General features: G+C 37.8%; 1 protein-coding gene across 3 annotated transcripts in view; it reads left to right on the plus strand.

Moving 5' to 3' along the window:
• Positions 1-25,508, plus strand: part of CR2 (complement C3d receptor 2) — a 34,241-nt gene that overhangs the window by 4,332 nt on the left and 4,401 nt on the right. The window contains exons 2-25 of one of the 3 annotated variants that reach the window (XM_027082865.1): positions 1,836-2,015; positions 3,367-3,466; positions 3,894-3,979; positions 4,549-4,947; positions 6,861-7,037; positions 7,120-7,222; positions 7,859-7,944; positions 9,114-9,503; positions 10,906-11,094; positions 11,180-11,279; positions 11,507-11,589; positions 12,110-12,517; positions 13,118-13,294; positions 13,374-13,464; positions 13,757-13,833; positions 14,746-15,150; positions 15,537-15,713; positions 15,788-15,875; positions 16,232-16,314; positions 17,175-17,567; positions 18,607-18,792; positions 19,900-20,088; positions 21,418-21,441; positions 22,140-22,215. In XM_027082865.1, coding sequence (XP_026938666.1) covers positions 1,836-2,015; positions 3,367-3,466; positions 3,894-3,979; positions 4,549-4,947; positions 6,861-7,037; positions 7,120-7,222; positions 7,859-7,944; positions 9,114-9,503; positions 10,906-11,094; positions 11,180-11,279; positions 11,507-11,589; positions 12,110-12,517; positions 13,118-13,294; positions 13,374-13,464; positions 13,757-13,833; positions 14,746-15,150; positions 15,537-15,713; positions 15,788-15,875; positions 16,232-16,314; positions 17,175-17,567; positions 18,607-18,792; positions 19,900-20,088; positions 21,418-21,441; positions 22,140-22,215 — 4,267 coding nt within the window. The remainder of the gene's footprint in view (positions 1-1,835; positions 2,016-3,366; positions 3,467-3,893; positions 3,980-4,548; positions 4,948-6,860; positions 7,038-7,119; positions 7,223-7,858; positions 7,945-9,113; positions 9,504-10,905; positions 11,095-11,179; positions 11,280-11,506; positions 11,590-12,109; positions 12,518-13,117; positions 13,295-13,373; positions 13,465-13,756; positions 13,834-14,745; positions 15,151-15,536; positions 15,714-15,787; positions 15,876-16,231; positions 16,315-17,174; positions 17,568-18,606; positions 18,793-19,899; positions 20,089-21,417; positions 21,442-22,139; positions 22,216-25,508) is intronic. The other 2 variants (XM_027082863.1, XM_027082864.1) reach the window with 2 other exon arrangements.

Genomic DNA, 25,508 nt, shown 5'->3' on the forward strand with positions numbered 1-25,508 from the left:
ATTCTCATTATCAATAATAATATTTCCTCCTACCTGCTATCTGACCTAAATTTCAGGGTTATTTTGATCATCTTGTATATTTGTTCTTCATTCATTTCAAATGGATTTCTAAGCCAGTCCAGGTAAATCCCCTTAGACACAAATAAAGAGTTAAATGTATTTCTGTTCTCTAGAAAGTCCTTTGCCTAGTTACTTTTAACATGGTTCAAGGGATGTGTATGTCAATGTTTTGTCACTATATTCTATTTTAGATCCAGTCATGATCTACACTGATGTTTACTCCTGATTTTAAAAAGATGTGAAGAGGGTCCAATGACTCTTAAGAAAATTAATGTTACTTAATGGTTCATAGGCTAACTTTCCCTTTTCTGATATGGAAGAGAACATGATTGCTGGAAATTCTGTCCTGTGACCTGGAATTTTGGCAATATCATTACTAATAAGAGCTGGTGTCCCCCGAGAGAGAGATGTCCCTAAGTCTCATTGAAGATAAAAATTTCCCATTGTTTCTCATCCAGAAAGTATGATTCTTATCTCCTTTCACCTTCTACTTTTTTTGCTTCAAGATCTTGGTTACTTCTCGGTCCATGTCATCACTATTGATTAAATCTTGTAAACCCAAATTGGTTGTCAGATTGTGGAAAATTATTTAGGATTGTTCTTATTCACATTGGATAATTACAGGTTAAATCATTTGATTAGGGTGAATTAGTACAAATAATGGCAGGGTCGTGAAGTTGGTCTTCATTGAGGTCAAACCCTGACTTTCCCTATAGAGTCTTGCTGTTTTGAGAAAGTATGCATTTGGAAACATTTGTAGGCGTTAATGGAGGAAACCAAAGGAGTTGAGGAAAGAAATAGGAGACCTACAGTGGAATCTGGGTCCCAACAGTAATGGCTATTCTTAGATCCTGTCCATATGACTTCTCCAACAGAAGTGTTGGGCCACAAAAAGGCTGGGTCTGGCCACAACTTTGGGAGTTCTGTGTTTACCTTTGTGTCAGTTAGTCCATGTTTGTTCTTTGACTTGCACCTGTATCAGTTTCAGATTTGTTTGAAAAAGGAGATTTATAAATTTGATATTCAAATATACCACCATTCTGGAGTTGAAACTTGAACTCTCTTTCATACCTAGAAAAATTCTTTTCCAGGTACATCCTCAAGTATCTGGGTGTTACAGTTTCTTACCCATCTCCTAGAATAAGATTTGTTTCATCTTCATCATCATCATCATAATTATTTTAAGTCACAGAGAAGTGTCTTGAAAAAACTGGCTCCTTTTATCTGGTACCCATCAGGAAGTATTAACTCTTTTGGGGGTATATTACTCTACTAGGTTAATGGAATAAAATAATAAAGAATAAAAAACAACCCTATTTTCTTCTTGCTAGGACCTAAAGGTTTAATGACTAAGATAGTAATGTTAATTCATTAAAGTAATTTTAGAGGATCATACATGTGATGAGCTTTCAAGGTCTGATATACTTGTTTCCTGTGCTTTTCCAGAAAAGTTTTTACTTATAAGGTTTTAGTTTTTATTTATGAGGTTGTAAGAAGATAGAACAACTCCAGGGCCTTTATGGAATTTTACTAAAAAATGATTTTCTCCAGCTCTTCTTCTGAAGTCTATCCTAAAATGCCTTTGAACTCCCGAGCTTATTTCTCTTGCATTCAATATGCATTCATACCGCAATATCTTCTTTGACCCAGAAAATATTGACATCTTGGGTTTACTGTCTAAAGATCAAAGTTGTCATTGTAACTGGTGACAAAACAAGCCGAATAGAGATTTTAGTCTCTCTTAGTTTTGATATTCCTGTGGTCTTTGTCTCTAGGTCAGTGTAAGTTCCTGCCAAGGTATCCTTTTGCTAAGCCTAAAATTCAGAGTGATCAGTCTGAGTTTGCTGTTGGGACAACTTGGCAATATGAATGTCTTCCTGGGTATGTCAAGAGGTCATTCTTTATCACCTGCCTAGAAACCTCCAAGTGGTCAGATGCTCAGCCAGTCTGTAAACGTGAGTAATCAGTAATAGAAGAATCTTTGGGTCTATAGCATGTCTCTATGGGCTAACCTATTATTTTCAAGATAAAAGATGAGAAAGTTAAAGTAATCTCAAATGAAAAGGGCTCCTAGGTTCTCCATGTTTTCTTTTACTCCTAAGGGTATTAAGTATCAGGTATTGGGGTTAAGTCGCACAGCTGGCCAACCCTGTTTATCCTATAATCTTCATGACCTTGTTCTATGGTCTCTGTACTGTGTTACAGTGATCTTAGAAGTTAGTATACAAGGAATATTAGTTTCACCTCATATTAGTTTTCACCCAACTCAATTCAAGAAATATTTTTGAGTAACCACTGGGTATGAAGCGTTAGGCTAGATGGTGGGGCTTGGAAGAGATATAAAAATTAATCTGCTAGTCTCTGTCATTGAGGAAGTCCTAATGTTATTTGTAAAGACTGATTTTTAAACAAATACTGTACTATGGTGTAATTTCTTTTATTTATAGAGATAAAATTTTATGATATCATAGAGAAGTAAATAATAAGTACTATCTAGAAGGATAGAGAAATCTAGGCATTACAGACAGAGGAAACAGCATATGCCAACGCATAAAGGTATGGAAGAATATGATGTCTCTGGAAAACAGAAAAATTCAGAGTGGTTAGAATATAAGGTGCATGATGAGGAATAGTAGTTGATTAAGTGTATTGGAGTTTAAGTGTGGTGGGCCATGCATTCTTTTCCAATAAACAATGGTAATCATTGTAAGTTTTTGAAAATGGGGAGTGGCGTGACCACATTTGTACTTCTGAAAGATAATGTGTGCAGCAGCATAGAAGATGTGCTGGACCAATGGCGACCAGCATTAGAAAGGTAAATTTTATTACTCGATGATCCAATGAGAGATTATAGTGGTGGCAAAATAGTTGGCTTGGAGAGAGATTTCTGGAATCCAGTCATGAAAACTTGGTGATCTATTGAATTAAGGACAGGGGGTAGAGAAAATGAGTTACAGATAGGAAATGATGACTGTGAGTTTTTTTTGTTTTAAGTCATAAGACTTGGTAGATGTTGCCATCAACTGACAGAATATAAAAAGGGGAAATAGAGATTATAAATTATGGCTGACTACAAATAATGTTTGCATCCATGCTCAGAAACATAGACTACATGCATTAAACAAATAGTGTTATGGTGTTGACTGATCCTTTGGAAGACAGAAGTTTTGTAAATGCCCCAAATTTCTTTGAATAAACATAAGTAGACTACTCAGCAAGTCCAGTCAGGTTGGAATTTAATGTAAAACACAAAACATCCCCCAAATCCCAGTCCCAAATCCTGTTTTGTCTTGTTCTCCCTTATAGGTAAATCATGTGTGAGTCCTAGAGAACTCCTCCATGGCTCTGTCCTTGCACCCAGGGGTATCGTGTTTGGGTCAACAATTACATATTCTTGTGATAAAGGGTGAGTCGCCAGGAGACATCTCCAGAGTACATGGATATTAGAACACTAGTTTCAACCCGAAATCACCCATCTTCCAAAAGAGAGCTGAGTAATTGCCACCCACCCTTAACCATAAATAAGTAAAAAGAGAATCACCTCTCTGATCTGCTCCAGAGGCAACTCTTCAGGATTACCTAGTAGAGAGGATCCCTAGAAGAGAAAAAGATTTGGGCTATTCTTCTTCCAATTTTAAATCTTCAGTGTTACTGACCAGGAGGTCAAGTTTCATTTGTCTTTAGGTTGTTGAATCTTTTGTATGAGTCCTTAATCTGTCACCATTATTTGTCATATATGATATTCTATTCTTTGCCATTCTTTCAGTGGGAAAAGAACTAAGCTTTCCTAAAATGTCCAGCTGGGAGATGATCACTCATCTCTTTGTCTTTAGATATCGACTCATTGGTGACTCCTCTGCCACATGTATTATCTCAGACAATATTGTAACCTGGGATAAGGAAATGCCTTTTTGTGAATGTGAGTAGAATTTTCCCTTTATTGCACCTAGGTAATTCCTCTTGTCCCCCTCCAAAGAGAAAGTGGGCATCTACACATCAAAATAAGTACCCAGGTGGGTTACACTTGGCTTGAGTAGTTCTGAACACAGACCTGTGGTTTATCTTCTTCCATGCCCCCAATCCCATTACACATTCCTTTGCTTATTGTCTTTTGATGATACATTATCTCATAGTGAATAAGTGCTCAAATCTAAAATATGCCACAAGATTACACACTGCCAACTTTAATCCATGCAAAACGTTCGCCAACCTAGGTGCCTTTTTTTAACAGTTTATCTGTACTTTGGGGTTCAGGACTGGTGACCAGATCAGATTTTTGTGGGTTTTTATCAGGCCAGTTCTGTGTATCTTCCTACCTTGCTACTTCCCATTTAGAACCATCTTTGAGATGAGGATACAGAATTTCAATAATAGGGGTTAATTGTAGGCTAAGTGGAAGTTTGGTTTGCAAGAGTTAAGACAAAATTCCCAGAAGGTATAATATTTAAATGCCTTCTCTCTTTTCCTATGTACCCCATCCTCCCCAAGCTATTCCTTGTGAGTCACCCCCAGCCATCTCCAATGGAGGCTTTTACAGCAGCAGTAGCGAGGACTTTTACTATGGAATGGTGGTTACTTATAAGTGCCATGTTGGACAGAATGGGAAAAAGCTGTTTGACCTCGTGGGTGAAAAGTCAATATATTGCACCAGCAAAGACAATCGAATTGGCATCTGGAACAGCCCTCCCCCTCGGTGTATTCCTGTAGTCAAATGCCCAATTCCAGAAGTTGAAAATGGAATTATGGAATCTGGATTTAGACGCTCATTTTCCTTAAATGATTCTGTGATGTTTAAGTGTAAGCCCGGCTTTACCATGAAAGGCAGCAACACAGTATGGTGCCAACCAAACAGCAAATGGAACCCTCCACTGCCAAGGTGCTTCAAGGGTGAGTTGGGCTGAAACTTTGGGGACATAGAAATAAATTGAGACTTTGGGAGGAATAGATACATGGTACCTATGAGAAGAGGAGGATAAAGACAGTGTATGTAGTTGGGTATCCTGGTTAAAGAATTTAAAAGTAAACTTTGAAAGTAGTATCTAAATGTTGAAGAGTTGGGAAATTTACTATATTCTGGGACAGTGCTAGATATGCATTAATGTAGGGGAAATTAGAAGACATTTTAAAAAAATGCAGGTAGTACCAGAGTTAATGATCAGAGATTTTAATATGATTAAAATCATATGTGATTGCCAACAAACACATGAGATTGCCAACAAACACATGAAAGAATGCTCAACATCATTAATCACTAGAGAAATGCAAATAAAAACTACAATGAAATATCATCTCACACCCGTCAGAATGGCCATCATAAAGAAATCTACAAACAATAAATGCTGGACAGGGTGTGGAGAAAAGGGAACCCTCTTGCACTGTTGGTGGGAATGTAAATTGATACAGCCACTATGGAGAACAGTATGGAGGTTCCTGAAAAAACTAAAAATAGAACTACCATACGACCCAGCATTCCCACTACTGGGCACATACCCTGAGAAAACCATAATTCAAAAAGAGTCATGTACCAAAATGTTCATTGCAGCTCTATTTACAATAGCCAGGAGACAGAAGCAACCTAAGTGTCCAACAACAGATGAATGGGTAAAGAAGATGTGGCACATATATATAATGGAATATTACCCAGCCATAAAAAGAAACGAAATTGAGTTATTTGTAGTGAGGTGGATGGACATAGAGTCTATCATACAGAATGAAGTAAGTCAGAAAGAGAAAAACAAATACCATATGCTAACACATATATATGGAATCTAAAAAAAAAAAAAAAAGATCATGAAGAACCTGGGGGCAAGACGGGAATAAAGATGTAGACCTACTCGAGAATGGACTTGAGGATACAGGGAGGGGGAAGGGTAAGCTGGGACAAAGTGAGAGAGTGGCATGGACATATATACACTACCAAACGTAAAATAGATAGGTAGTGGGAGGCAGCCACATAGCACAGGGAGATCAGCTCAGTGCTTTGTGACCACCTAGAGGGGTGGGATAAGGAGGGTGGGAGGGAGGGAGATGCAAGAGGGAAGAGATATGGGGATATATGTATATGTATAACTGATTCACTTTGTTATAAAGCAGAAACTAACACACCATTGTAAAGCAATTATACTCCAATACAGACGTTAAAAAAATCATATGTGATTAGATTTTATTTAAATGAGGAAAGAATAAACTCTCAATCCTATTGGCCAGGCCAATGGGGGAAATGGGCTGATCAGAATTTGATTCAAATTACTATAGGTATTATACATTCTCCTATTGAAAAATGTAGCCTTTATGGAATAAGGCTAGAGTTAAGATCAAGTCACTTCCCCCATTCCCCCTTTCTCCCCTACTCTTATTGAGAAGTGCCTGACTTACTAAAAACCTGGCAACATTGGGAGCGCCTCCCATAAGGCTCAGAAACTTCATCAGTGGTTTGGGAAGCAGGAAGAAAGAGGAGATTTTTGGTGGTAAAAATGCATTATAATAGTTTGATTCCCTTGGCTACAACATTAATGAGAGTATATCCATTTAAATGAAATGGGAAAATGATGAATGGGAATAATGTTTCCTGGCATAGATCAAGGTACAGAAGGAAGATAGATGCAAGGTTGATCGTGTCTAAAATATGTAACACATGTTAGCCCCACTGCACCTCACACAAAATAGTGTCTGCCTTATACTTTGGAGAATTGACATGACCACCTTCATCCAACTCCTGCCAACCTCAAGTTGGCTTAGGTTGTAGAGAAGAAAGTTCTTATTTCAGAAATAAAAGGACTCTGGTCCTGTTCTTTTCTCAGGGTGTCTACCACCTCCACATATCTACCACGGTAATTATAACAGATTGGATGAGGAATTCTTTGCAGTTGGACAGGAAGTGTCCTACAGCTGTGAGCCTGGCTATACTCTCATTGGAACTAACCCTATGCAGTGTACCTCCTTGGGAACCTGGAGGCATCCAGCCCCCAACTGTGAAGGTGCCTAAAGGTCTATTCCATCTCAAGGAAACTTAGCTGTTTCCTGACTCTTCATGTGCCAGCCTTGTCTCTTTTTTCCTAGCGAAATCATGTGATGCCATTCCAGACCAACTTCTCAACGGTCATGTGGTAGCTCCTCCTAATCTCCAGCTTGGGGCAGAGGTTGCATTTGTTTGTGATAAGGGGTGAGTGCAAGGTGATGGGGCCTGACTTGGGGCCTATGATCCATAGCTAAGCATTGCAAAGTGTGACCTTTAAAGGTAGTTAAAATTCTTTTCTCTCCTTTTCTTTACCCTTTATGATTAAGAATTCTGTTATTAAGCAAATTCCATTGATTTTCTCCAAATGTGTATATTGTGCATGGCCAGCCAAAGCTGAGAATTATCCTTTCATCATGTGCAAAAGCAAAGTTTGGGCTCCGAAGTTAAGGCTTCTATTATGGAGTCTGAATAGATGTTGGGGGTTCAGTAAGAGGAGCTCTTTGAAGTGAGATTAGGGAACAAAGTCTTTGATGTTTTCTTTACTAGGAACTGAGGTTATGCTCTTCTAATGGTCAAGAAAATCTTGATATTTGGATGCCAAAGAGGAAAGAGAGAATTCAAGAAAAGAACAGATCATTAGGACTGTTTTCTCTGTGTTTTTAGCTGGTCTGAAGTCCTCACATAGCTTCGCTGATTCACAATCTTAGACATTTTCCTTAAGCCAGAAATGCTTATAAAAATAGAGGCCATTAATACCATATACTTGAGAGAAGTGATGAATTCCATGCAACCGAGAATTGTTTTGTTCTGGTGATGATTTGCTGCCCCTTATTGTTTAAGGTACCGGTTAAATGGCCAATCTTCTAGTCAGTGTGTCTCAGAAGGAATGAGAGTACTCTGGAATAATAAGTTTCCTGTCTGTGAACGTGAGTAGAAAGCAAAAATAATCGAGTATGGATCGTGCCTCTTGATTTTTGGTGTATTCTCATGCATTTATCAATTATAAAATCTTATCAATATGAACATATATATGCCACTTTTCTGTATGTTCTAGAATGCAGAACAAAGCTAAATTTATTCAGTTGACTACATATGGTATTGAGTATTCTATGTGTATAAGGATAAAGGCTCTCGAAAGTTACCCCTACTGAAAATGAATAACACTGATGTGCTGAAATGGTTTGGCTGTGTCTTCTTATGCCATTTCCTCATCTGATGAGCAATTCTTGGAGCTAAATGGAAATCAACCAGAAGTTTTGGAGGTTGGCAATTTTTCCTTTATTCTAAGACTCACTCAGGAAAGGTGTGCATATACCAACACAACTATAAACAATTAATATTCTTCATGCCTATTAGGACAAATAAATAAAAGGTATGAGGTCACTATTCCAAACCTCTGATCACTTTCTGTGGGTCTTTCAACTGGGACCAGCATCAAAGGATGACAAATGACTTGCAGTGAGGCTGCAGTATCTTTTGTAACGGGACAGAATGTGGTCTCACTACTTATAGCACCAGCTGTGTGTTTGAAACAGGCACTGCACAATTAGTATGTTCCAGGTACTGTACTTGCCCCATTCAGGTAGTTTTATGTCATTGGATTCTCATTACAACATTGAATTATACTAGACTAGGAAACTGAGGCTTAAAGAGGGTGAGACTTGCCTAAGGTCACACAGCTATTGAATGACTGTGGGGATTTGAAACCAGGTCTAATGAGCCCAGATTTCATTAGTCCATGTGCCTCTCCACGTGTGATTAGTATGTCATTAACATATTATTTTCATGTACTGTTTGCCTTTTGTTTCATTATTAAAGTTGATTGGACACAGAGCTATTTAATAAGTTCTGTTTCATTGTTATTGTTTGGTCAAGATGGCTTATAGTCCTATATTGCTTTGTTTGCTGAGGATCAAGAGAAAGGTAAGAATTTAGGAACTTGGGGACAGGCAGGGACTATGAGTAAGAAATAAATTATACAAATTTCTAAGTCTATTTCTGAAAAAGTGACATGACCTATATTTGGACTTTTATCTAAATTTGAATCTTATTGTCATGATCAGTATGACCACATATTTTCTTTTCTACTTTGCAGGGATTTTTTGTGACCCTCCTCCTCGTATCAAAAATGGGCGGAATAGTTATCATCCTAGTCCCATAGCTATTAACGCTGTGGTGAGGTACAGCTGCTCGAGTGCCTTCCGCCTCATTGGAGAAAGTATTCTTTTTTGTATAACTAAAGACAATGTAAATGGAATCTGGGATAAAGCTGCTCCTATCTGTGAATATTACAATAAAAATTCTATTTGCTCTGAGCCCATAGTACCAGGTGGATACAGAAATAAAATGTCTAGACCACCATACAGACATGGTGATTCTGTGACATTTACCTGTAATGCCAACTTCACCATGAAAGGAAACAAAACTGTTTGGTGCCAAGCAAATAAAACATGGGGACCAACACCACTACCAACCTGTGAGAGTGGTGAGTAGAATGAAAATAAAACTGATTCAGGAGCTTGGAGCCTCGCATTTCTGTGCAGATTAAGTTTGGTATCATTCTGAAGGAAGAACAGTGTGGATGTATGAATGGTAAGGGTGGAGGGAGGAAACAACGGAAAGGGTGAAAATTACAGTTTCCTGGCTTTTTTTTGGTTGTAGAGGGATGTAAATGTTCATTCAACAAACATCAGTAGAGCAAAGAATTTTAAACTGTAATGGAAAAATCTAACTAAACACACCTAATAATTGAATGGAATAAGTCCCACAAGGATGGGGGCCAGAGTTTGTTTGGACTGCGGGAATTGGGTTTTACAGTTTTCAACTGCATATCTGGGTTATTGTTAAAACGAGAAGAAATGTGGGCTCTAATAGCAAAAACACAATGAATAGATTTAAAATTGATCTATAAAAGCTGTTAGTATAGTCTGGCAGAAATGATGTGCTGTTCTCTTTGGCCTCTATAAATACTTTCTGAGTGATCCACTATTTTTCAAACTCATGTCCTAAGCCATAACATTTCAAATCAAGTAACTTTGAAAATAAGAACTACTGTAAGCTCTTCCTTTCCTTATTATTTGGTGTGGTTTATGTTGCTGCTGAACTCTAAATCTGAATTTCAGTTATGTAATTATGGGAACCGGCAATATTTGACAAAAATTATACCATCAAAATAAGGTATTTATTTTCTTAATAAAGAACAATATTGATAAATTCTAAATTGATTAAAGGGTTGAAAAATTATTATTAGAAAAATATGGTTCTATCTGTCTGTAAACAGATATATAGTCTTGGAGGGAGGGAAGATCTGAAGATAGTCTCAAGTGGGGTGACCATGCAAAACAATTAAAGATTATAGATAGGATTAAAGATTATAAAGATTTAGATAGGCCTATATATATTGACATGGAAAGATATAGATTATTAAGCAAATAAAGCAGGGCCTAGAATAATATGTATTGAGTATACATACACACCCAAAATATGTGTATAGATATATCACATATAGGATCCAGAAACACTATATTACTAGTATCTGGCAGGATAACCCCATAAATAACAACATGCTACTTTTGGAGCAGAAAATAGGCTTAAGGGTAGAATGAGAGTATGAGTGAAAATGGACTTTTTTTTTGGTAATTGAAGTTTTTCACGCTGCAAATGTGATTCATAAAGTGTAACTAAAAATAAAAAATAATGTACTATTTGTGGTATAAAATGGATATAATTAAACCATACCTGTTTGATCTTTAAAAGACTGAGTTGAAAATTAATGACGACTGCTTAGCATAGACCATGTATCATTTATTTGGATGTATGTACTAAGTCAAAATACAGACTGTGAAGGAGCTATCTGATGACATTTTTCCTAATGTGTGTGTGTAAAGATATCTCCCTGGAGTGTCCATCACTTCCCACAATCGCCAATGGGTATCACACAGGGGAGAGCGTTGATTCCTTTGCCCCGGGATTGTCTGTGACCTACAGCTGTGAACCTGGTTACTTGCTTCTTGGAGAAAAGACCATTCGCTGTTTGTCTTCGGGAGACTGGAGTGCTGTCGCTCCCACATGTAAAGGTACCCTAAATTTACAATCAATGTTAAGAATTTGGGCTACTATGTTACTTGCCACACTTTGCTCATCTCTGGCTTGTTTTCTTAGAGGCAGAGTGTAAGCCTCCAGGACCATTTCTCAATGGGCAGTTAAAGAGGCCCACAAGTCTTCGGGTTGGTGCAACTGTGAACTTTTTCTGTAGTGAAGGGTGAGTGTCTAGAGGGCCTATGAGATTTAATTCATTTGACTTATGTGTGCATGGTGTGTACTGTGAAACCTGCAGAAGGTTTCTCTGTGATGGTCGATGGGCAGCTTAAGGTTGTGAGAGATAATGCCAATAAAAGGAGTTGGTGCCCACAAATTAAGTGAACTTGGATTTTAAATAGAGGGTTTTGTTCTGCCTAATAGTTCTGAATGACCTCCCTTTGTCTCCAGGTATCGATTACAAGGCCAACCTTCTAGCCAGTGTGTAATTGTTGGACAGCGTACTTTTTGGACCAAATTTCCAGTATGTGAAGGTAGGTTAAGTGACTGTGGTTTGCAACTAGTTCCTTGGCCAGAGGTTCAACAGGACACCACATTCTCAGCTTAACTGAAAGTTTTCATGCATTTCTTACTATATAGGATCTTATAGAGCAAAGATCTCCCCCAGAGATCTTTAGATCTTTAAGGGATATGTTCTTCACTGAAACATCCTTGAATTACCTCTTTGTCCTTTGCTTACTCAAGTAAAACAGGGTTTCTAAGCTTTTCTTTCTCTGAAAACTATGTACAATTGCCAGCCAGGCCATGCACATAAAGGAGATTATATACTTGGTAAAAGAAATCAAAGGATCAGCAAAGTAGATATATTCAGGAATAAAGTTTTAAATCATACTTTCTGAATTATATTGCTATAGCCGCTTTGACAGATTCATTACAGATTCCAATATTACTGTCCCTGAACCCAGGATGTGAGAGTGGCATGTAGCAACACCCGAGACATTCTTTGTTTGTAGTACAGTCGGAATCTTGTCATCTCTCTCTGTAATTTCCTAGAAATTCTTTGCCCACCACCTCCTCCTATTCTCAATGGAAGACATACGGGCAGCTCTTCAATGAATGTTCGGTATGGAAGCACAGTCACTTACACCTGTGACCGGGGCCCAGAGCAAGGAGTGAACTTCATTCTCACTGGGGAGAGAACTATCCGTTGTACCACTGATAGTCAGAAGACTGGGACCTGGAGCGGCCCTGCCCCACGCTGTGAACTTTCTGTTTCTGAGGTTCGGTGTCCACCTCCCCAGATCCTAAGAGGCCAAATATCATCCGGGCAGAAAGATCAATATTCCTATAATGACACTGTGGTGTTTGCTTGCGTGTTTGGCTTCACCATGAAGGGCAGCAAGGGAATCCGATGTAATGCCCAAGGCACATGGGAACCATCGGTACCAGTCTGTGAAAAGGGTGGGTATTCCAATGCTCGGAACAGGTGCCACTGATTCATCCTTCTGAAGCGTTAGAGAAGGGGTTATGGACTTCAGCAGGGCCTTTTCCAACTTCCAGTCCCCTCAATTTTACAAAATATAGTGAAGATAAATTATAAAGAAGGCTTTTTAAACACTGTCTCTCATTCATTTTGTAAGATTATCCTTGGGGGAAAAAATCATTAGGGACCACTAAGTTGCCTATTTCTTTAAAGGGGAAACAACTGGGAAAAATGTTTGTCTTAACAGCGATTTCTTAAAAGAAAAGTGATTTTGACTTCAGCAAAATAACCCTACAGATAGGTCAGAATCTCCCATTAGAAATGTACAAGATGATTCCTTGTACAACAGAGGAATTGGAGCACCCAGTGGGAATGGAAAAAAAAAAATCTGCAGCTGCCTAAATGCAGAAAAAAAATTGACAACCGCTGGTCTAAAATTACCCAAAATTGGGCTACAAGATTACTTCTGTACTGTACAACTGCCACCAGAGTGGAATTGTAGCATAAATGTCACTTTCTGTGGCTCAGTTTCTTTCTATCATTGTTTACATAAGAAAAATTCTCTGTCTTTCTTTTAGATTGTCAAGCTCCTCCTAAAATCCTCCATGGGCAAAAGGAAGATAGACACATGATTCGCTTTGACCCTGGAACATCCATAAAATATAGCTGCGACCCTGGCTATGTGCTGGTGGGAGAAGAATCCATACATTGTACCTCTGAGGGAGTGTGGATACCCACTGCCCCCACATGCAAAGGTTCCAGGCTTTGAATGTCGATGTTTTTTGGTTTTGAGATTGCCTTGAGTTGATTTCTCATCCTCCTCTCTTTTCTTAGTGGCAGAATGTGAACCTATAGGAAAGCAAGTCTTTAAAAAACCCAAGAACCAACTTATTAGACTAGATGTCAACTCTTCTTGTGATGAAGGGTGAGTGAGGACTGTCTCAGTCTGAACTAGGTCTGGTTTATCAGTTACACTGCAAGCTCTGTGTAGGAGTTTATCTCAAAGACCCCCCTGTCACGTGTTCATGGAAGTGTTGATCACTATGTTTCCATTAACGGAAACCATGCTGTGCAATGAGTGGGTCGTGCTGCTGCTGGCTACGTTTTTGTTCCTATTGATTCCTGTACCGAAAGTAATGTGTCTGCTATTGAGCCAATAGCTCTTGCTTAGGTTAGTGGTCACCAGATGGCAAAATGTCATGACTCTTTGTCCCTAGGTACCGGCTAAGCGAGAGTGTTTATCAGCAGTGCCAAGGCACAATTCCTTGGTTTATGGAGATTCGTCTCTGTAAAGGTGAGTAGAAAAATAACAAAGGATCTTGAATAATGTGAGATCTGTAAATATGAATAACAGAGAGTCTAGAATCCTGTGAGATTTCTGTTTTAGGCATGTTATGGGATTAAGAATATTAGATTCCATTCTATTCACTGTGTCAACAGTTATAGTTGCACAGTTTTGCTTTCTTTTACTTCAAAGCCTAGCAATCACTTAATTTAAATGCATTTAGTTACTGATTCTCTTTTGTGATATGGGAGAATAAGAGTAGTGAGGTCAATGAGTATGTGAGCCACCATCCTTAATTTTGGGTACACTGTAGTTTAGTGGAGAGAAAGGGAACTGGTGTGGGATCTGAAGTCAGGTTCTATTTCTGCTGCTTATTGACCGGGGGCAATTTATGTAACTTCTCTGAACTCTAGCCTCTTATCTGTAACATTAGCATCAGACTGCAGACCTCAAAGTTATTATAATTAAATGGTACTATCCCTCCTTTGCAGATGAGACAATTGCCTGTCAAAAAGTAGATGTTCAATCAACAATAAATATTCTTGGCTAGCCTGTCATATCACCACAGCAAAAAAATGTACCATCTCAAAAAAGTTTAATTCTATCCCCCGTGCCTTTTATTGACCTGCTGGTTATTAAAAAAAGAATTCTTTTCTTAATTAATAATTTGCTATCAGACTTTACTGCCTCACAATATGATATTGATCTACATCTTCACTTTTAACACATTACAAAAATCTTTCCTATGAAATCTTTTAAACTGAATTTTGCGTCATAATGAGCTTTGATAGAATGCATATCATCACATCTCACCCATATCCTTCAAGAAACCTGATAACAAAAGATTCATACCAGCCTCATTTCTCTTCTTTGGTGTTTAATACTGGAACAGAATTGTACAGTAACTTTTCATCTCTCCAGATATCACCTGCCCACCACCCCCTGTTATCTACAATGGAGTACACACAGGGAGTTCCTCAGATGTCCTATATGGTACCACAGTCACTTACACATGTAACCCCGGGCCAGAGAGAGGAGTGAAGTTCAACCTCATTGGGGAGAGCACCATCCGTTGTACAAGCAACGATCAAGAGACGGGCATCTGGAGTGGCCCCGCTCCTGTCTGTAAACTTTCCCTCCCTGCTGTTCAGTGCTCACATGTCCACATTGCAAATGGATACAAGATATCTAGCAAGGAAGCCCCATATTTCTACAATGACAGTGTGATATTCAAGTGTAATAATGGATTTATTTTGAAGGGCAGCAGTCAGGTTCGTTGCAAAGCCAATAACACCTGGGATCCTGAAATACCAGTTTGTGAAAAAGGTAAAAACTCAGTGGAGAGGAAAATGAGGTATTTACTTGTTTATTCTTGTTTGTTATCTCCCACCCAAAGCTAGAGTTATGGAAAAAAGCAAGGGGGCACAGATTACTGTCCCATTTCTTCCATTCTGTAACAAAACAGTCTATGTGTGTTGTTGTATATATTCTTTATGCAAATGCTCCCTTGGATCTGGGATACAGTCAGGGTAGATAATTGAGAGGATCTTTTTTAAGGTTCCAGGTTCCTTCAAAAGAGCAGAAAGCATTCAGTAATGAATAAGAGCTTGATGATCTTTGGCTTAAAAGTTTCAGACTGTCTATTGTCAAACGTTGTATATTTAGTGTTCTTGAGTTTTTGTTGGTATTTATGTGGGAAGTTTTTTCTTTAGGCTGTCAGCCACCTTCTGAGCTCCACCATGGTCGGCATACAGGTGGAAATAGGGTCCTCTTTGTCTCTGGGATGACTGTAGACTACACCTGTGATCCTGGCTACTTGCTTGTGGGAAACAGATCCATTTACTGTATGCCTTCAGGAAATTGGAGTCCTTCTGCCCCTCGGTGTGAAGGTACTTTCAGTTCCTGAGTTGTCTTTCTCTTTTATATCAGGCATGTATAAGTAATTCCAACTTTGCTCCTCTAGAAGCACCATGCCAACCTTTGAAAGAAGGTCTTCAAGAGGTTCCGGTTGGTTCACCCGTGGTACCAGTTAATATGTCCTGCCAAGATGGGTAAGTATGATTCATTCTCAGAAAGGGTGTCCACTTTGCTTTGTGCATTAATTCTAGCCTCAGTTTGTCTTGGTGACTCCCTCTAGAGGTTCCTCGTTGTCACACTAACAGAGATTGTGAGGTTCCAAAGGCCTAAGTAGCATCTCTGACTTTTCAGTCCTTTCTTGACATGGAAATGGCTTTGCTGGGAGTAACTCTTAAGTCTAAAGTAGTTTGCTTACTTGAAGGGCCAGGAGTTTTGACTCCTTTCTGCCAAATTTCTTATTTAGAAGTGCTTCTGTATTAGTGGTTTGAGGAGGCTAGGTTTCAGAGATGTGATTTTTAGGAAGAGAAAACGTATTATAATCTCTCTCTAGGTACCGGTTGACTGGACATGCTTATCGGAAATGTCAAGATGATAGGAATAGGGTTTGGTTCCAAAAGATTCTACTTTGTAAAGGTAAGTTAAAAAAAAAGTTGTCAGTGGGTTGTAGGGGGTTAAAGAGAACAGGTCACTACAGAACTAATCTATACCTTAACAGTCGATGTGTTCTAGCTCAGTGTACATAAGAAACATGTTTTAGTGTTTGTATGGTACTAGCATTGGGAAACAAAATTGTCAAGTAGGAAATGAGTACAGTTGGCCCTCTGTATCTGCAGGTTTTATATCCATGGAGTCAGTCGACTGCAGATCAAAAATATTTTTTTTTATCCTGAAAGCTTCCAAAAGCTAAACTTGAATTTGCTATGTTCTGGCTACTATTTACCTAGCACTTACATTTTATTTACAACTATTTACACAGTGTTTACATTGTATTAGGTATTATAAGTCATCTAGAGATGATTTAAAATATATGGGAGGTTGTGCGTAGGTTATATGCAAACACTATGCTATTTTATATAAGGGGCTTGAGCATCCTCAGAATTTGGTATTGATGGGGGATTCTGGAACCAATCCCCTGTGGATACCGAGGAATGACTGTATTTGCCATATACCTGCTAATTGCTCAAAATTTTAAAAATAACAAATATAGACTATTTCTCTATTTCATGAGAACGTAGCTGTATTTATTCCTTTCTTAATACTTTACTGTATTTTCTGAACTTTTTTTGGAATGAGTATGTGTTATTCATGTAGTCAAAAATTTAATAAAGCTTTTTAAAAGAAAGCATAATCTAGCATCTAAAATTTAAATAACTTAATAGCTACGTGCACTACATGCAGTTGCATAGTTTTATTATTTAGTTTTATAGTATCTGATTGAAGACTGTCCACCATGGTGTACTAGCTGAAGTAGAATTTCCTAATCTCTTCTGCAGTTATCCACTGTCAACCTCCACCAGTGATTAACAATGGGAGGCACAGGGGTGTAATGGCAGAACACTTTCTGTATGGAAATGAAGTCTCTTATGAATGTGACCAAGGATTCTATCTTCTGGGAGAGAAAAGTATACGGTGCATAAGTGATTCTAAAGGACGTGGATCTTGGCGTGGACCTCCCCCACAGTGCATAAAATCTCCTCCTGTGACTCACTGCCCTAATCCAGAAGTCACACATGGATACAAGCTGAATAAAACTCGTTCTTCATATTCCCACAATGACATAGTACATGTTGCCTGTGATCCTGGCTTCATCATGAATGGGAGTCACTTGATTAGGTGTCATACTGACAACAAATGGGTGCCAGGTGTACCAACTTGTATCAAAAAGGGTAAGATATTTTCAGGACTAAAATATGGGATGTTGCACAGAATAAAGAAAAAGGGTTTTGAACCTGCACTTGCCATGCAGCCTAAAGAAAAGCAAGTAAAAGCTAAGGCAGTCATATTATTTACAAAATACCTGCCTTGCCTTATCTTCTCAGCCCATTCTTTTTTTCCCTTTTCTTTCTAAGCTTGTTGAAAAAAGGTACATGAAAGGATAATGGTTAACTTTGAAACTGATGGAGTCTCCCAAGTTTATTATTTTTATTACTTTAGAATGGGGAAAATGCACATACCATTTTGGGCAAATGTTTGGCAGTAATATTGCTTGATAATTTGATATTTAAGGCTGTGATACCAGCCAGAAAGGAATCTTTGAGTATTCTGGAGAATGGAGCTGGCCTTAAAACTCACTGAAATGTCTTGTAATTTTAGTTATTATCGGTAGTTTTATTCCTATCAGTGGCTATCTACAACAGAGGCTGCCACCTGGCGACCAAGAACTGAGTTCAAAACTGTTTTCTTTGGCTAGCACAGTATTATTTTAAATGAAACCCATCTCCACCATCCAAGGCAAACAGTGAACCTGTGATACAGTGAGGGCCCCCTCTGCTTTCCTGCAAGGTACCATTATCTTGAATTGGGCAGTGGCTGCCATTTTTAGAAGGACAGGTGCTCTGTGACTTACCATATCTGGTGGCTTCACTTCCTGTCTCCTGTAGATATTTGAGGGTGTGACACTTGACTACAGCCTTTTTACCATTTAAAGAGAAAAGAAAAGATTACTATTCTCTGATAGACTACAATTGTGGGCTGTAACCACTGATGTTTCATTATCTTACATTTGACATTTGTCTTCAGATCATATATGATATAGGTAGGAAATGCAAATCTCTGTCCTGTACTGTTTGGTTTGGGCTAAATGAATACTTTTGGATACTGACTATTTGGCTTGTTGCCTGCCTTCTTTCTGTATCGCTATCACCCATTTGCTGGCTATGCGTTCCTCTGTACTAAATTAAAGATCTTTTTAAATTGGTGTCTAAGCTTTCTTAGGATGTCAACGTCCGTTTAAGATCCCCCACGGAAATCATACCGGTGGAGACATAGCTCGATTTTCTCCCGGAATGTCAATCCTGTATAGCTGCAACCGAGGCTACCTGCTTGTAGGAGAGGCAGTCCTTCTTTGCACACATGAGGGAACCTGGAACGGACCTGTCCCTTATTGCAAAGGTGTGTTGTTTATTTGTTTTCTTATTTTTTAAATTAAATTTTTCCCAAATAGATATATTCAGTTAGGTACTTTCAACTTAAAGTAGCCAAATAAATGCATTAATTGGATCATTTAATTAAATGCATTTAATTGGATTAATTTAATTGGATTAATAGATGAAATCATCTAAATACTGCAAAATAAGAAAAGTGGCTGAGGCTCTATCTGAGCTATCACTTATGTAGTCATTTAAATATGGAAAGTTGAAGTCTTTATGTAAATCAAACAACTAAAGTACAGATTGAATTTACACTGTGGTTACAGTTATGATAAGTGTGCATTTGACAAAATACTCATAAAAAGTAAAGTTATCTTTTGAATATGTTTCCTCTAAGTGGTGATCGGATTTGGGTATATTTTTATAAAAGTTTCAGAATGTCATTTTCATTAGCAGTGCATATGAAATATGAGTAATGAATTAATACTGAATATTAGTTGAGACTTCTTACCATATGCCAGATTCTGTGCACAGCACTTTGCATGCATTATCTCATTTAATCCTCCTGAGAACCATATCAGTGATTGGTGCCATTATCCCTGTATTATAGATGAGGTCCCAGTAGAATGGAGAGATTTGTAACTTACACAAAGTCCCACAGCTAGAAAATCCTAGAGTCAGGTTCAAATCCAAAATCTCACACTATTGGCCCCTACACTGAAAAGATGAAAGAAGAAATGAGGAAGCATTTACATGTAAGAAGAATTGGAGAATAAGAGTCAAAGTTGATGAAACAAAAATTCAGAAGTCTTAATGTTACCCATTCAGCCCTCATCATTTCTCTAAGAATCCATAAAATTTACTCAACATTATTGGTTTAGAAACTAAAGCACAAAGAAGGAAAGTAATCTAGTATGATTACCTGGACGTTCCTGAGGTAGATGGCTGACACTAAAAGGCTATGCCTAGGACATCATTTTGTGTTATTTCAGTGAAGTTTTACTAACTGAGAATAAACTAAATTGGTTCCATAAACCTTTCCATTAAGGGCAGTATCTACGTTCTTGCTAAAATGTGACTCAGCTTCAACTAGATTGACTCAGCTTCAACTAGATTTCTTTAATTTCAGAGGTGAACTGTAGCTTCCCAGAGCATATACATGGAATCCAGAGTGGTCTGGAGCCTGGAAAAATGTATCAGTATGGAGCTGTCATCACTTTAGAATGTGAAGATGGATATACCCTAGAAGGCAGTCCCCAGAGCCAGTGTCAGGAAGATCACGGATGGAACCCTCCCCTGGCTGTTTGCAAATCCCCAAGTAAGTGCAAAGGGCTTCACTGCAGCTCCTACTTGTTTCACTGGAAAGAAGAGAGTGAGCAGTATCCCTCAATGTTAGGGACTCCTGGGTTTTAAATTGACATAGGTCTGTGACCAGTGGTATAGTAACAGACGAATTTGAAGTCGGTGGTCTATTGTAGTAAAAGTGAGACTTTCTAAGAATGGGAGAAGGAAAGAAAGAAAATAAAGAGAGAAGAGCACTAACTTAAAAGGTGCAAAACTAACAACCTTATAGAGTTGTCCTTTGGTATCCTCAGGGGGATTGGTTCCAGGACCCCCTTGGAGACCAAAATCTGCAGATGCTCAAGTCCCTTATATAAAATGGCATAATACTTGCATATAACCTGTGCATATCCTCCCATATACTTTAAATCATTTCTAGATTACTTATTATACCTAAAACAATGTAAATGGTTGCTGGGCTCGCAGTGTGAGTTTTGCTTTTTGGAACTTTCTGAAATTTTTTGCTTTTTTGAATATTTTTGATCTGTGGTTGTTGAATCCACAGATATAGACTGTATTTTGAAAGGAGTTGCTGCTGAGACTTCTGTTATTGCTGAATCTTGATTTATAAGTGCTTAGCAATATGACAGGGGCCTCCAAAAATATGTTAACCAACCTGTTGTAACAGTTAATGTTTGCATTCTGACCTGAGAAATCCCTGATTATAAAGCTGATTTTATTGTTTTTTTTCATGGATGAACTACCCCAACTTAATTAAGGTGGAAAAAAAATGTAAAGGCGAAGGGAGTTGTTACATAAGAAATGAAGAAAAAGTGGGTAGGGACTTCCCTGGTGGCACAGTGGTTAAGAATCCGCCTGCCAATGCAGGGGACACAGGTTCGAACCCTGGTCCGGGAAGATCCCACACACCACGGAGCAACTATGCCCGTGCGCCACAACTACTGAGCCTGTGTTATGGAGCCCACGAGCCACAACTACTGAAGCCCGCGTGTGCCACAGCTACTGAAGCCCATGCGCCTAGAGCCCATGCTCTGCAACAAGAGAAGCCACTGCAATGAGAAACCCACACACCACAACAAAGAGTAGTCCCCTCTCGCCGCAGCTAGCGAAAACCTGCATGCAGCAACGAAGACCCAATGCAGCCCTAAATAAATAAATAAATACATTTATTAAAAAAAAAAAAAAAAAGAAAGAGTGGGTATAATTCAGGGTTCCAATATCTCTTTTTAAGTAGACTTAGAGAAGAGGGGGCTGAGATTAATTTCTGGGACATTACCATGGGACTTTGAGATATGTGGAACCATGCAACTAGACTAATATTTTCATGATTTTGTATTCTCCTTAGGCTCACTTGTTCCTCTTATTTGTGGTAAGTTTTCTTAAATACTTGAAGAAAACTTCTAATGGTGATTTATAAAAATGTATGTAAAATGTGAGGCCCTATATCCTGACTGCTAATTTTTTTTTTCACTTTAAGTCATAAGAAGTTATCTTTTTTTTAGTGTTTTAAGTATCTTTTAATGTGCACTCCACATCACAAACTGTCACTTTTGGATAGCATGGAATAAATGACTTGAACAGCTATTCCCAGTTTTTAAATTGAAAGTTAAAGTTTACCAAAAATTTAGTTTAACTCTTGATCTTTTGCATGATTTGGTTACTATCAAAATAGGCTGGCTTATTCTGCAGTAACAAAATATATTTCACAGCCAAGAGTTAAATGTTGCTATGCAAAGTCATGGGATCCTGGTGTCCTGAGCTCCTAATTTCACCCCAGTGACAAGAATATTACTGATAAAACTGAAAAGAACAGAAAAGCTCAACAGAAACTTGACTGGAGCCCTGTGGTCAAATGGTTGGTCCTTTAGATTAAATATGGACTGGATTGAATCCAAAACTTTAGGCCCACATACGATGATCTAGGAATTCAGTATTTATATGGCTGAAGAAGAACAAGTAGAAAAGTCGCGTAACATTTTCCCCACCACTAGGAATAGGCCCCACAGTCACTTCAAAACAAGGTAGGTCACATCTTTCTAGCATTTGATACTCTGATTTGTTTTCTAGGTTTTTCGGCAGGGGTAGTCACTCTTTTCTGCTTGGGTGCTATCACCTTACGCATGATATTAAAACACAGAGAACGGTAAGTTCAACGCATGCTTGATCAAAACGCACAAAAGATTTTGACTTCTTGCCTGAAACTAAACACAGAAGGACAAGTTAAATGAAATAAATACTGCAGTGGGATAACTGCAATAAGGTATCTTGTGTTAAATAGAAGGCCCTTTCTGTAAGAACTTAAAAGATAACAAACTAATTTTATTTGAATGGTGTTTATTCAGATCAGATTATGTTTATTTATACATAATAAAAAATCTGGAAAACAGAAAAAAATCCCAGTCATAACAACTGTAGGTATTTGGTACGTTCCTATACAGGTATGATCATTTTTCTTATTTATCTTTTTCCTTTTAAAACTGAAATTTTGGCCTTAGAGTCTCCTGCCTTAATTTTTTTTTTCATTTAGCCTCATGTACAGATTTTTTTTTTTATTAAATCATGTTTTCTTCTTACCTACTTAATTGCGTATTTTTTCTATTATATGTATCTATATTGTGGAAATTTTAGGTTGCTTCCACATTTATTTTGATAATAAATAAGATATGAGAAACACCTTTAAAGAAACTTTTTCTACATCTCCTTATTTCCTTAGCCTAGATTCCTAGAATTGCTAGGGATAAGTGTATGAACATTTAGATGCTTAGTAAATATAGCCAAATGACTTTCTAGAAGGTTAGTTCTAACTTGATCATATGTCAAATAATTAACATATCTGGATGTATTGTGTTTCTGGATTCTTTTGTTGTTGTTGTTGTAGTGATGTCTATTCTATCACAAACCACTTTGTGTTTACATAGTATAGCTTTCTACTATTATAATATCTGATAAAGCAAGAACCCCGTCACTATAATTTTTTAAGCTTTTCCTCTCTCTTCTGTTTGTTTTTACAGGAGTATTAGATGATTTGTCATTTTCTAAAAACAGATATGTTGTGATTGCATTTAAGTTTATAGATTAACCGTTGAAAACTGGCACACTTTCTGTAATGCTTTCCCATTCAGAAATTTACTAAGCCTTTCTATTTGTTCAAGTAATCTTTTCTCTCACTTGGTTGTTTTCATGACTCCTTAAATATACTACTAGGTTTCTATATTTTGCTATGTTTTATTAACCAGAAATTAGACATACTTTTACATTTTAACTTATTCTTTTTAGAAAACATTTGTATCCATAAAGTAATGTTGCCATAGTGGGTCATGTGATATTTGGTGAGGACACAATCAAATGGACAGTGCTTGGGAATTTTAATCAGAAAAGTTTCCATAGTGGAGGAGATATTTCAGATGCATCTCAAGAGAGTGTAAACAAGGGGAGAAAGGTATTCCAGGTAGAAGGAGCAGTTTAAGCAAAGACCCAGAAGCTTGTCATTCCATCATATATTACAAGAACTACATAAGCAGTTGACATGACTGGGAAAATAGTATGTGTGATGGTGATTGAAGGTGAAGGTGGCATAGGTTTATGTGGAGGAGTGGCATAAAAGACCCCCCTGACCATATAAACCTTGTGGAAATTACAGAATATTCTGATAGGTGCAAAGGATACATTTTTAGCAAATGATATCATCAGGTATCAGCCTGGAAATGTTGCATGTACTCAGGTTCTTAAGTCTCCATACATGCTAGTGTTAGGGAGGATAATTATGTGAAGTCTTACCAAATCTCAGGTAACTTCCAGTGGGGGATGACCAAGTCATGTCACCCTAAACATGTCACCCACAAACTCCAGCAAAATTACTTTAACATGCCCAGTCACTTGGATCTATCTAAATGATCTGATTACACTGTTCACAGTTCTATAATGCCTAGTGCAGGCATCAGATATGAAGGAGTTACATTGAAACTATGTAATAGTGGCATCTTTGAACCTGAATAGTTTGCTCTAAGCCTGGGAGGGTCTGAGCACAGTTGGTCTTGCAAGGGTCTACATTTGAGATGTACTTTTGGCAGTAGTGTTTATCAGAGTATGTATCACATTACCCTGGTTTTGTGAATGATTTCAGGAGAAACAGTGCTCTCTGATCAAAAAAGATTGGGAAATAATTCATACTACATTTTTCTCATGGTGATTCACAATGACCATGAGAATATTTAAAGTCCTACAATAAAGACGCCTGTTTAATTTTTTAAAAACTAATCTCTCAAACTAGTTGGACTGCAGAACTTTTTTTTTTCTCATATAATGAATGCTTTTAACATCCCATTGAACTAATGTTTAATTTAACAGTTTTGGGGAAATCTGGAAAGATGGTCAAGAGCTAGATCATCAAAAGCCTTGCATGTGATGACAAGGAATTGGTGTTTATCCTGTAGAATCTTAAGCAAAGAAACAATACGTTCAGATTTGCATTTTTAAAAGAAGGGGCGGTACTGGGCTGTCAACCAAAGCAGCAGTGGTGGGGCTCAAGAGGATGGAATAGATGTAAGAAATACTTTCACTATGAAGAAGATAGGCTTTCCAGGATTTAGTGAATTGATGAATGTGGGGAGAAGGGGACACAAAGAATGAGTCAAGCAGATGTCACTGGGTGGACCCAATGGTTCATCAAAAGAAGGGAGGGACATGTTTGTGGGGAAAGATGATGAGTTCAGTTCTGACCTACTACTTCCAGGTACCCATGATGTAGGAATCAAGAGAGAGGACTGGACTCAGGTAGATGACATTTAAATCACAATTGAAGCCTTGGTACTAAACAGAACATAGAAGATTAAAATAGGGATGAGAACAGATCTCAGAAGGACAGTAATGCTTAAGAGGCAGGAGGGGAAGGAACAGTCAGAAGTAAGATGAAAGGGGAAAATAGTTTCACAGAATTCAAGACAGAAAAATGTCTCAAGAAAACAAAACTAGGGATGTCATTTGCATGGTTTTCCTCACAGGAAGTTAGAAGATAATTTTAGCCAAGGGTAATTTAAATAGAAATTTAAGTAAAATAGAAAATGTGGTCTCTATCTCCTTCCTTCCTGCTTCTAAGTTTGCTATCAGAGCATTGCATGTGTAGGAAAATTTGCAAACTTCAGGAATGCCTACAAGCTCAAACAATTCATAATGTTCCAGTCTGATTATTAAGGTTATTAACATGTTTTTATCAAATACTATATTTAAGTGTCTCAGTTGATATGAACCAAATATATATGTTAAACTAAATTCTTAAGCATCACTCACTTGTTTTATTTCCATTTTTTAACTGACTTCAATTTAGTTTCTGATACTTGATGTAGACATTTGAGTTGCCTTAAATACTTTTTGTAAGTAAGATGAGTAATGAATCATTCGAAAATTGATGTCTAGTAACAAAATTAAATATTTTTAAAA

The sequence above is a fragment of the Aethalodelphis obliquidens genome, unplaced genomic scaffold (assembly GCF_003676395.1).
Source record: "Aethalodelphis obliquidens isolate GAN/ISIS:26980383/991018 unplaced genomic scaffold, ASM367639v1 scaffold48, whole genome shotgun sequence".
Taxonomy (NCBI): Eukaryota; Metazoa; Chordata; class Mammalia; order Artiodactyla; family Delphinidae; genus Aethalodelphis; species Aethalodelphis obliquidens.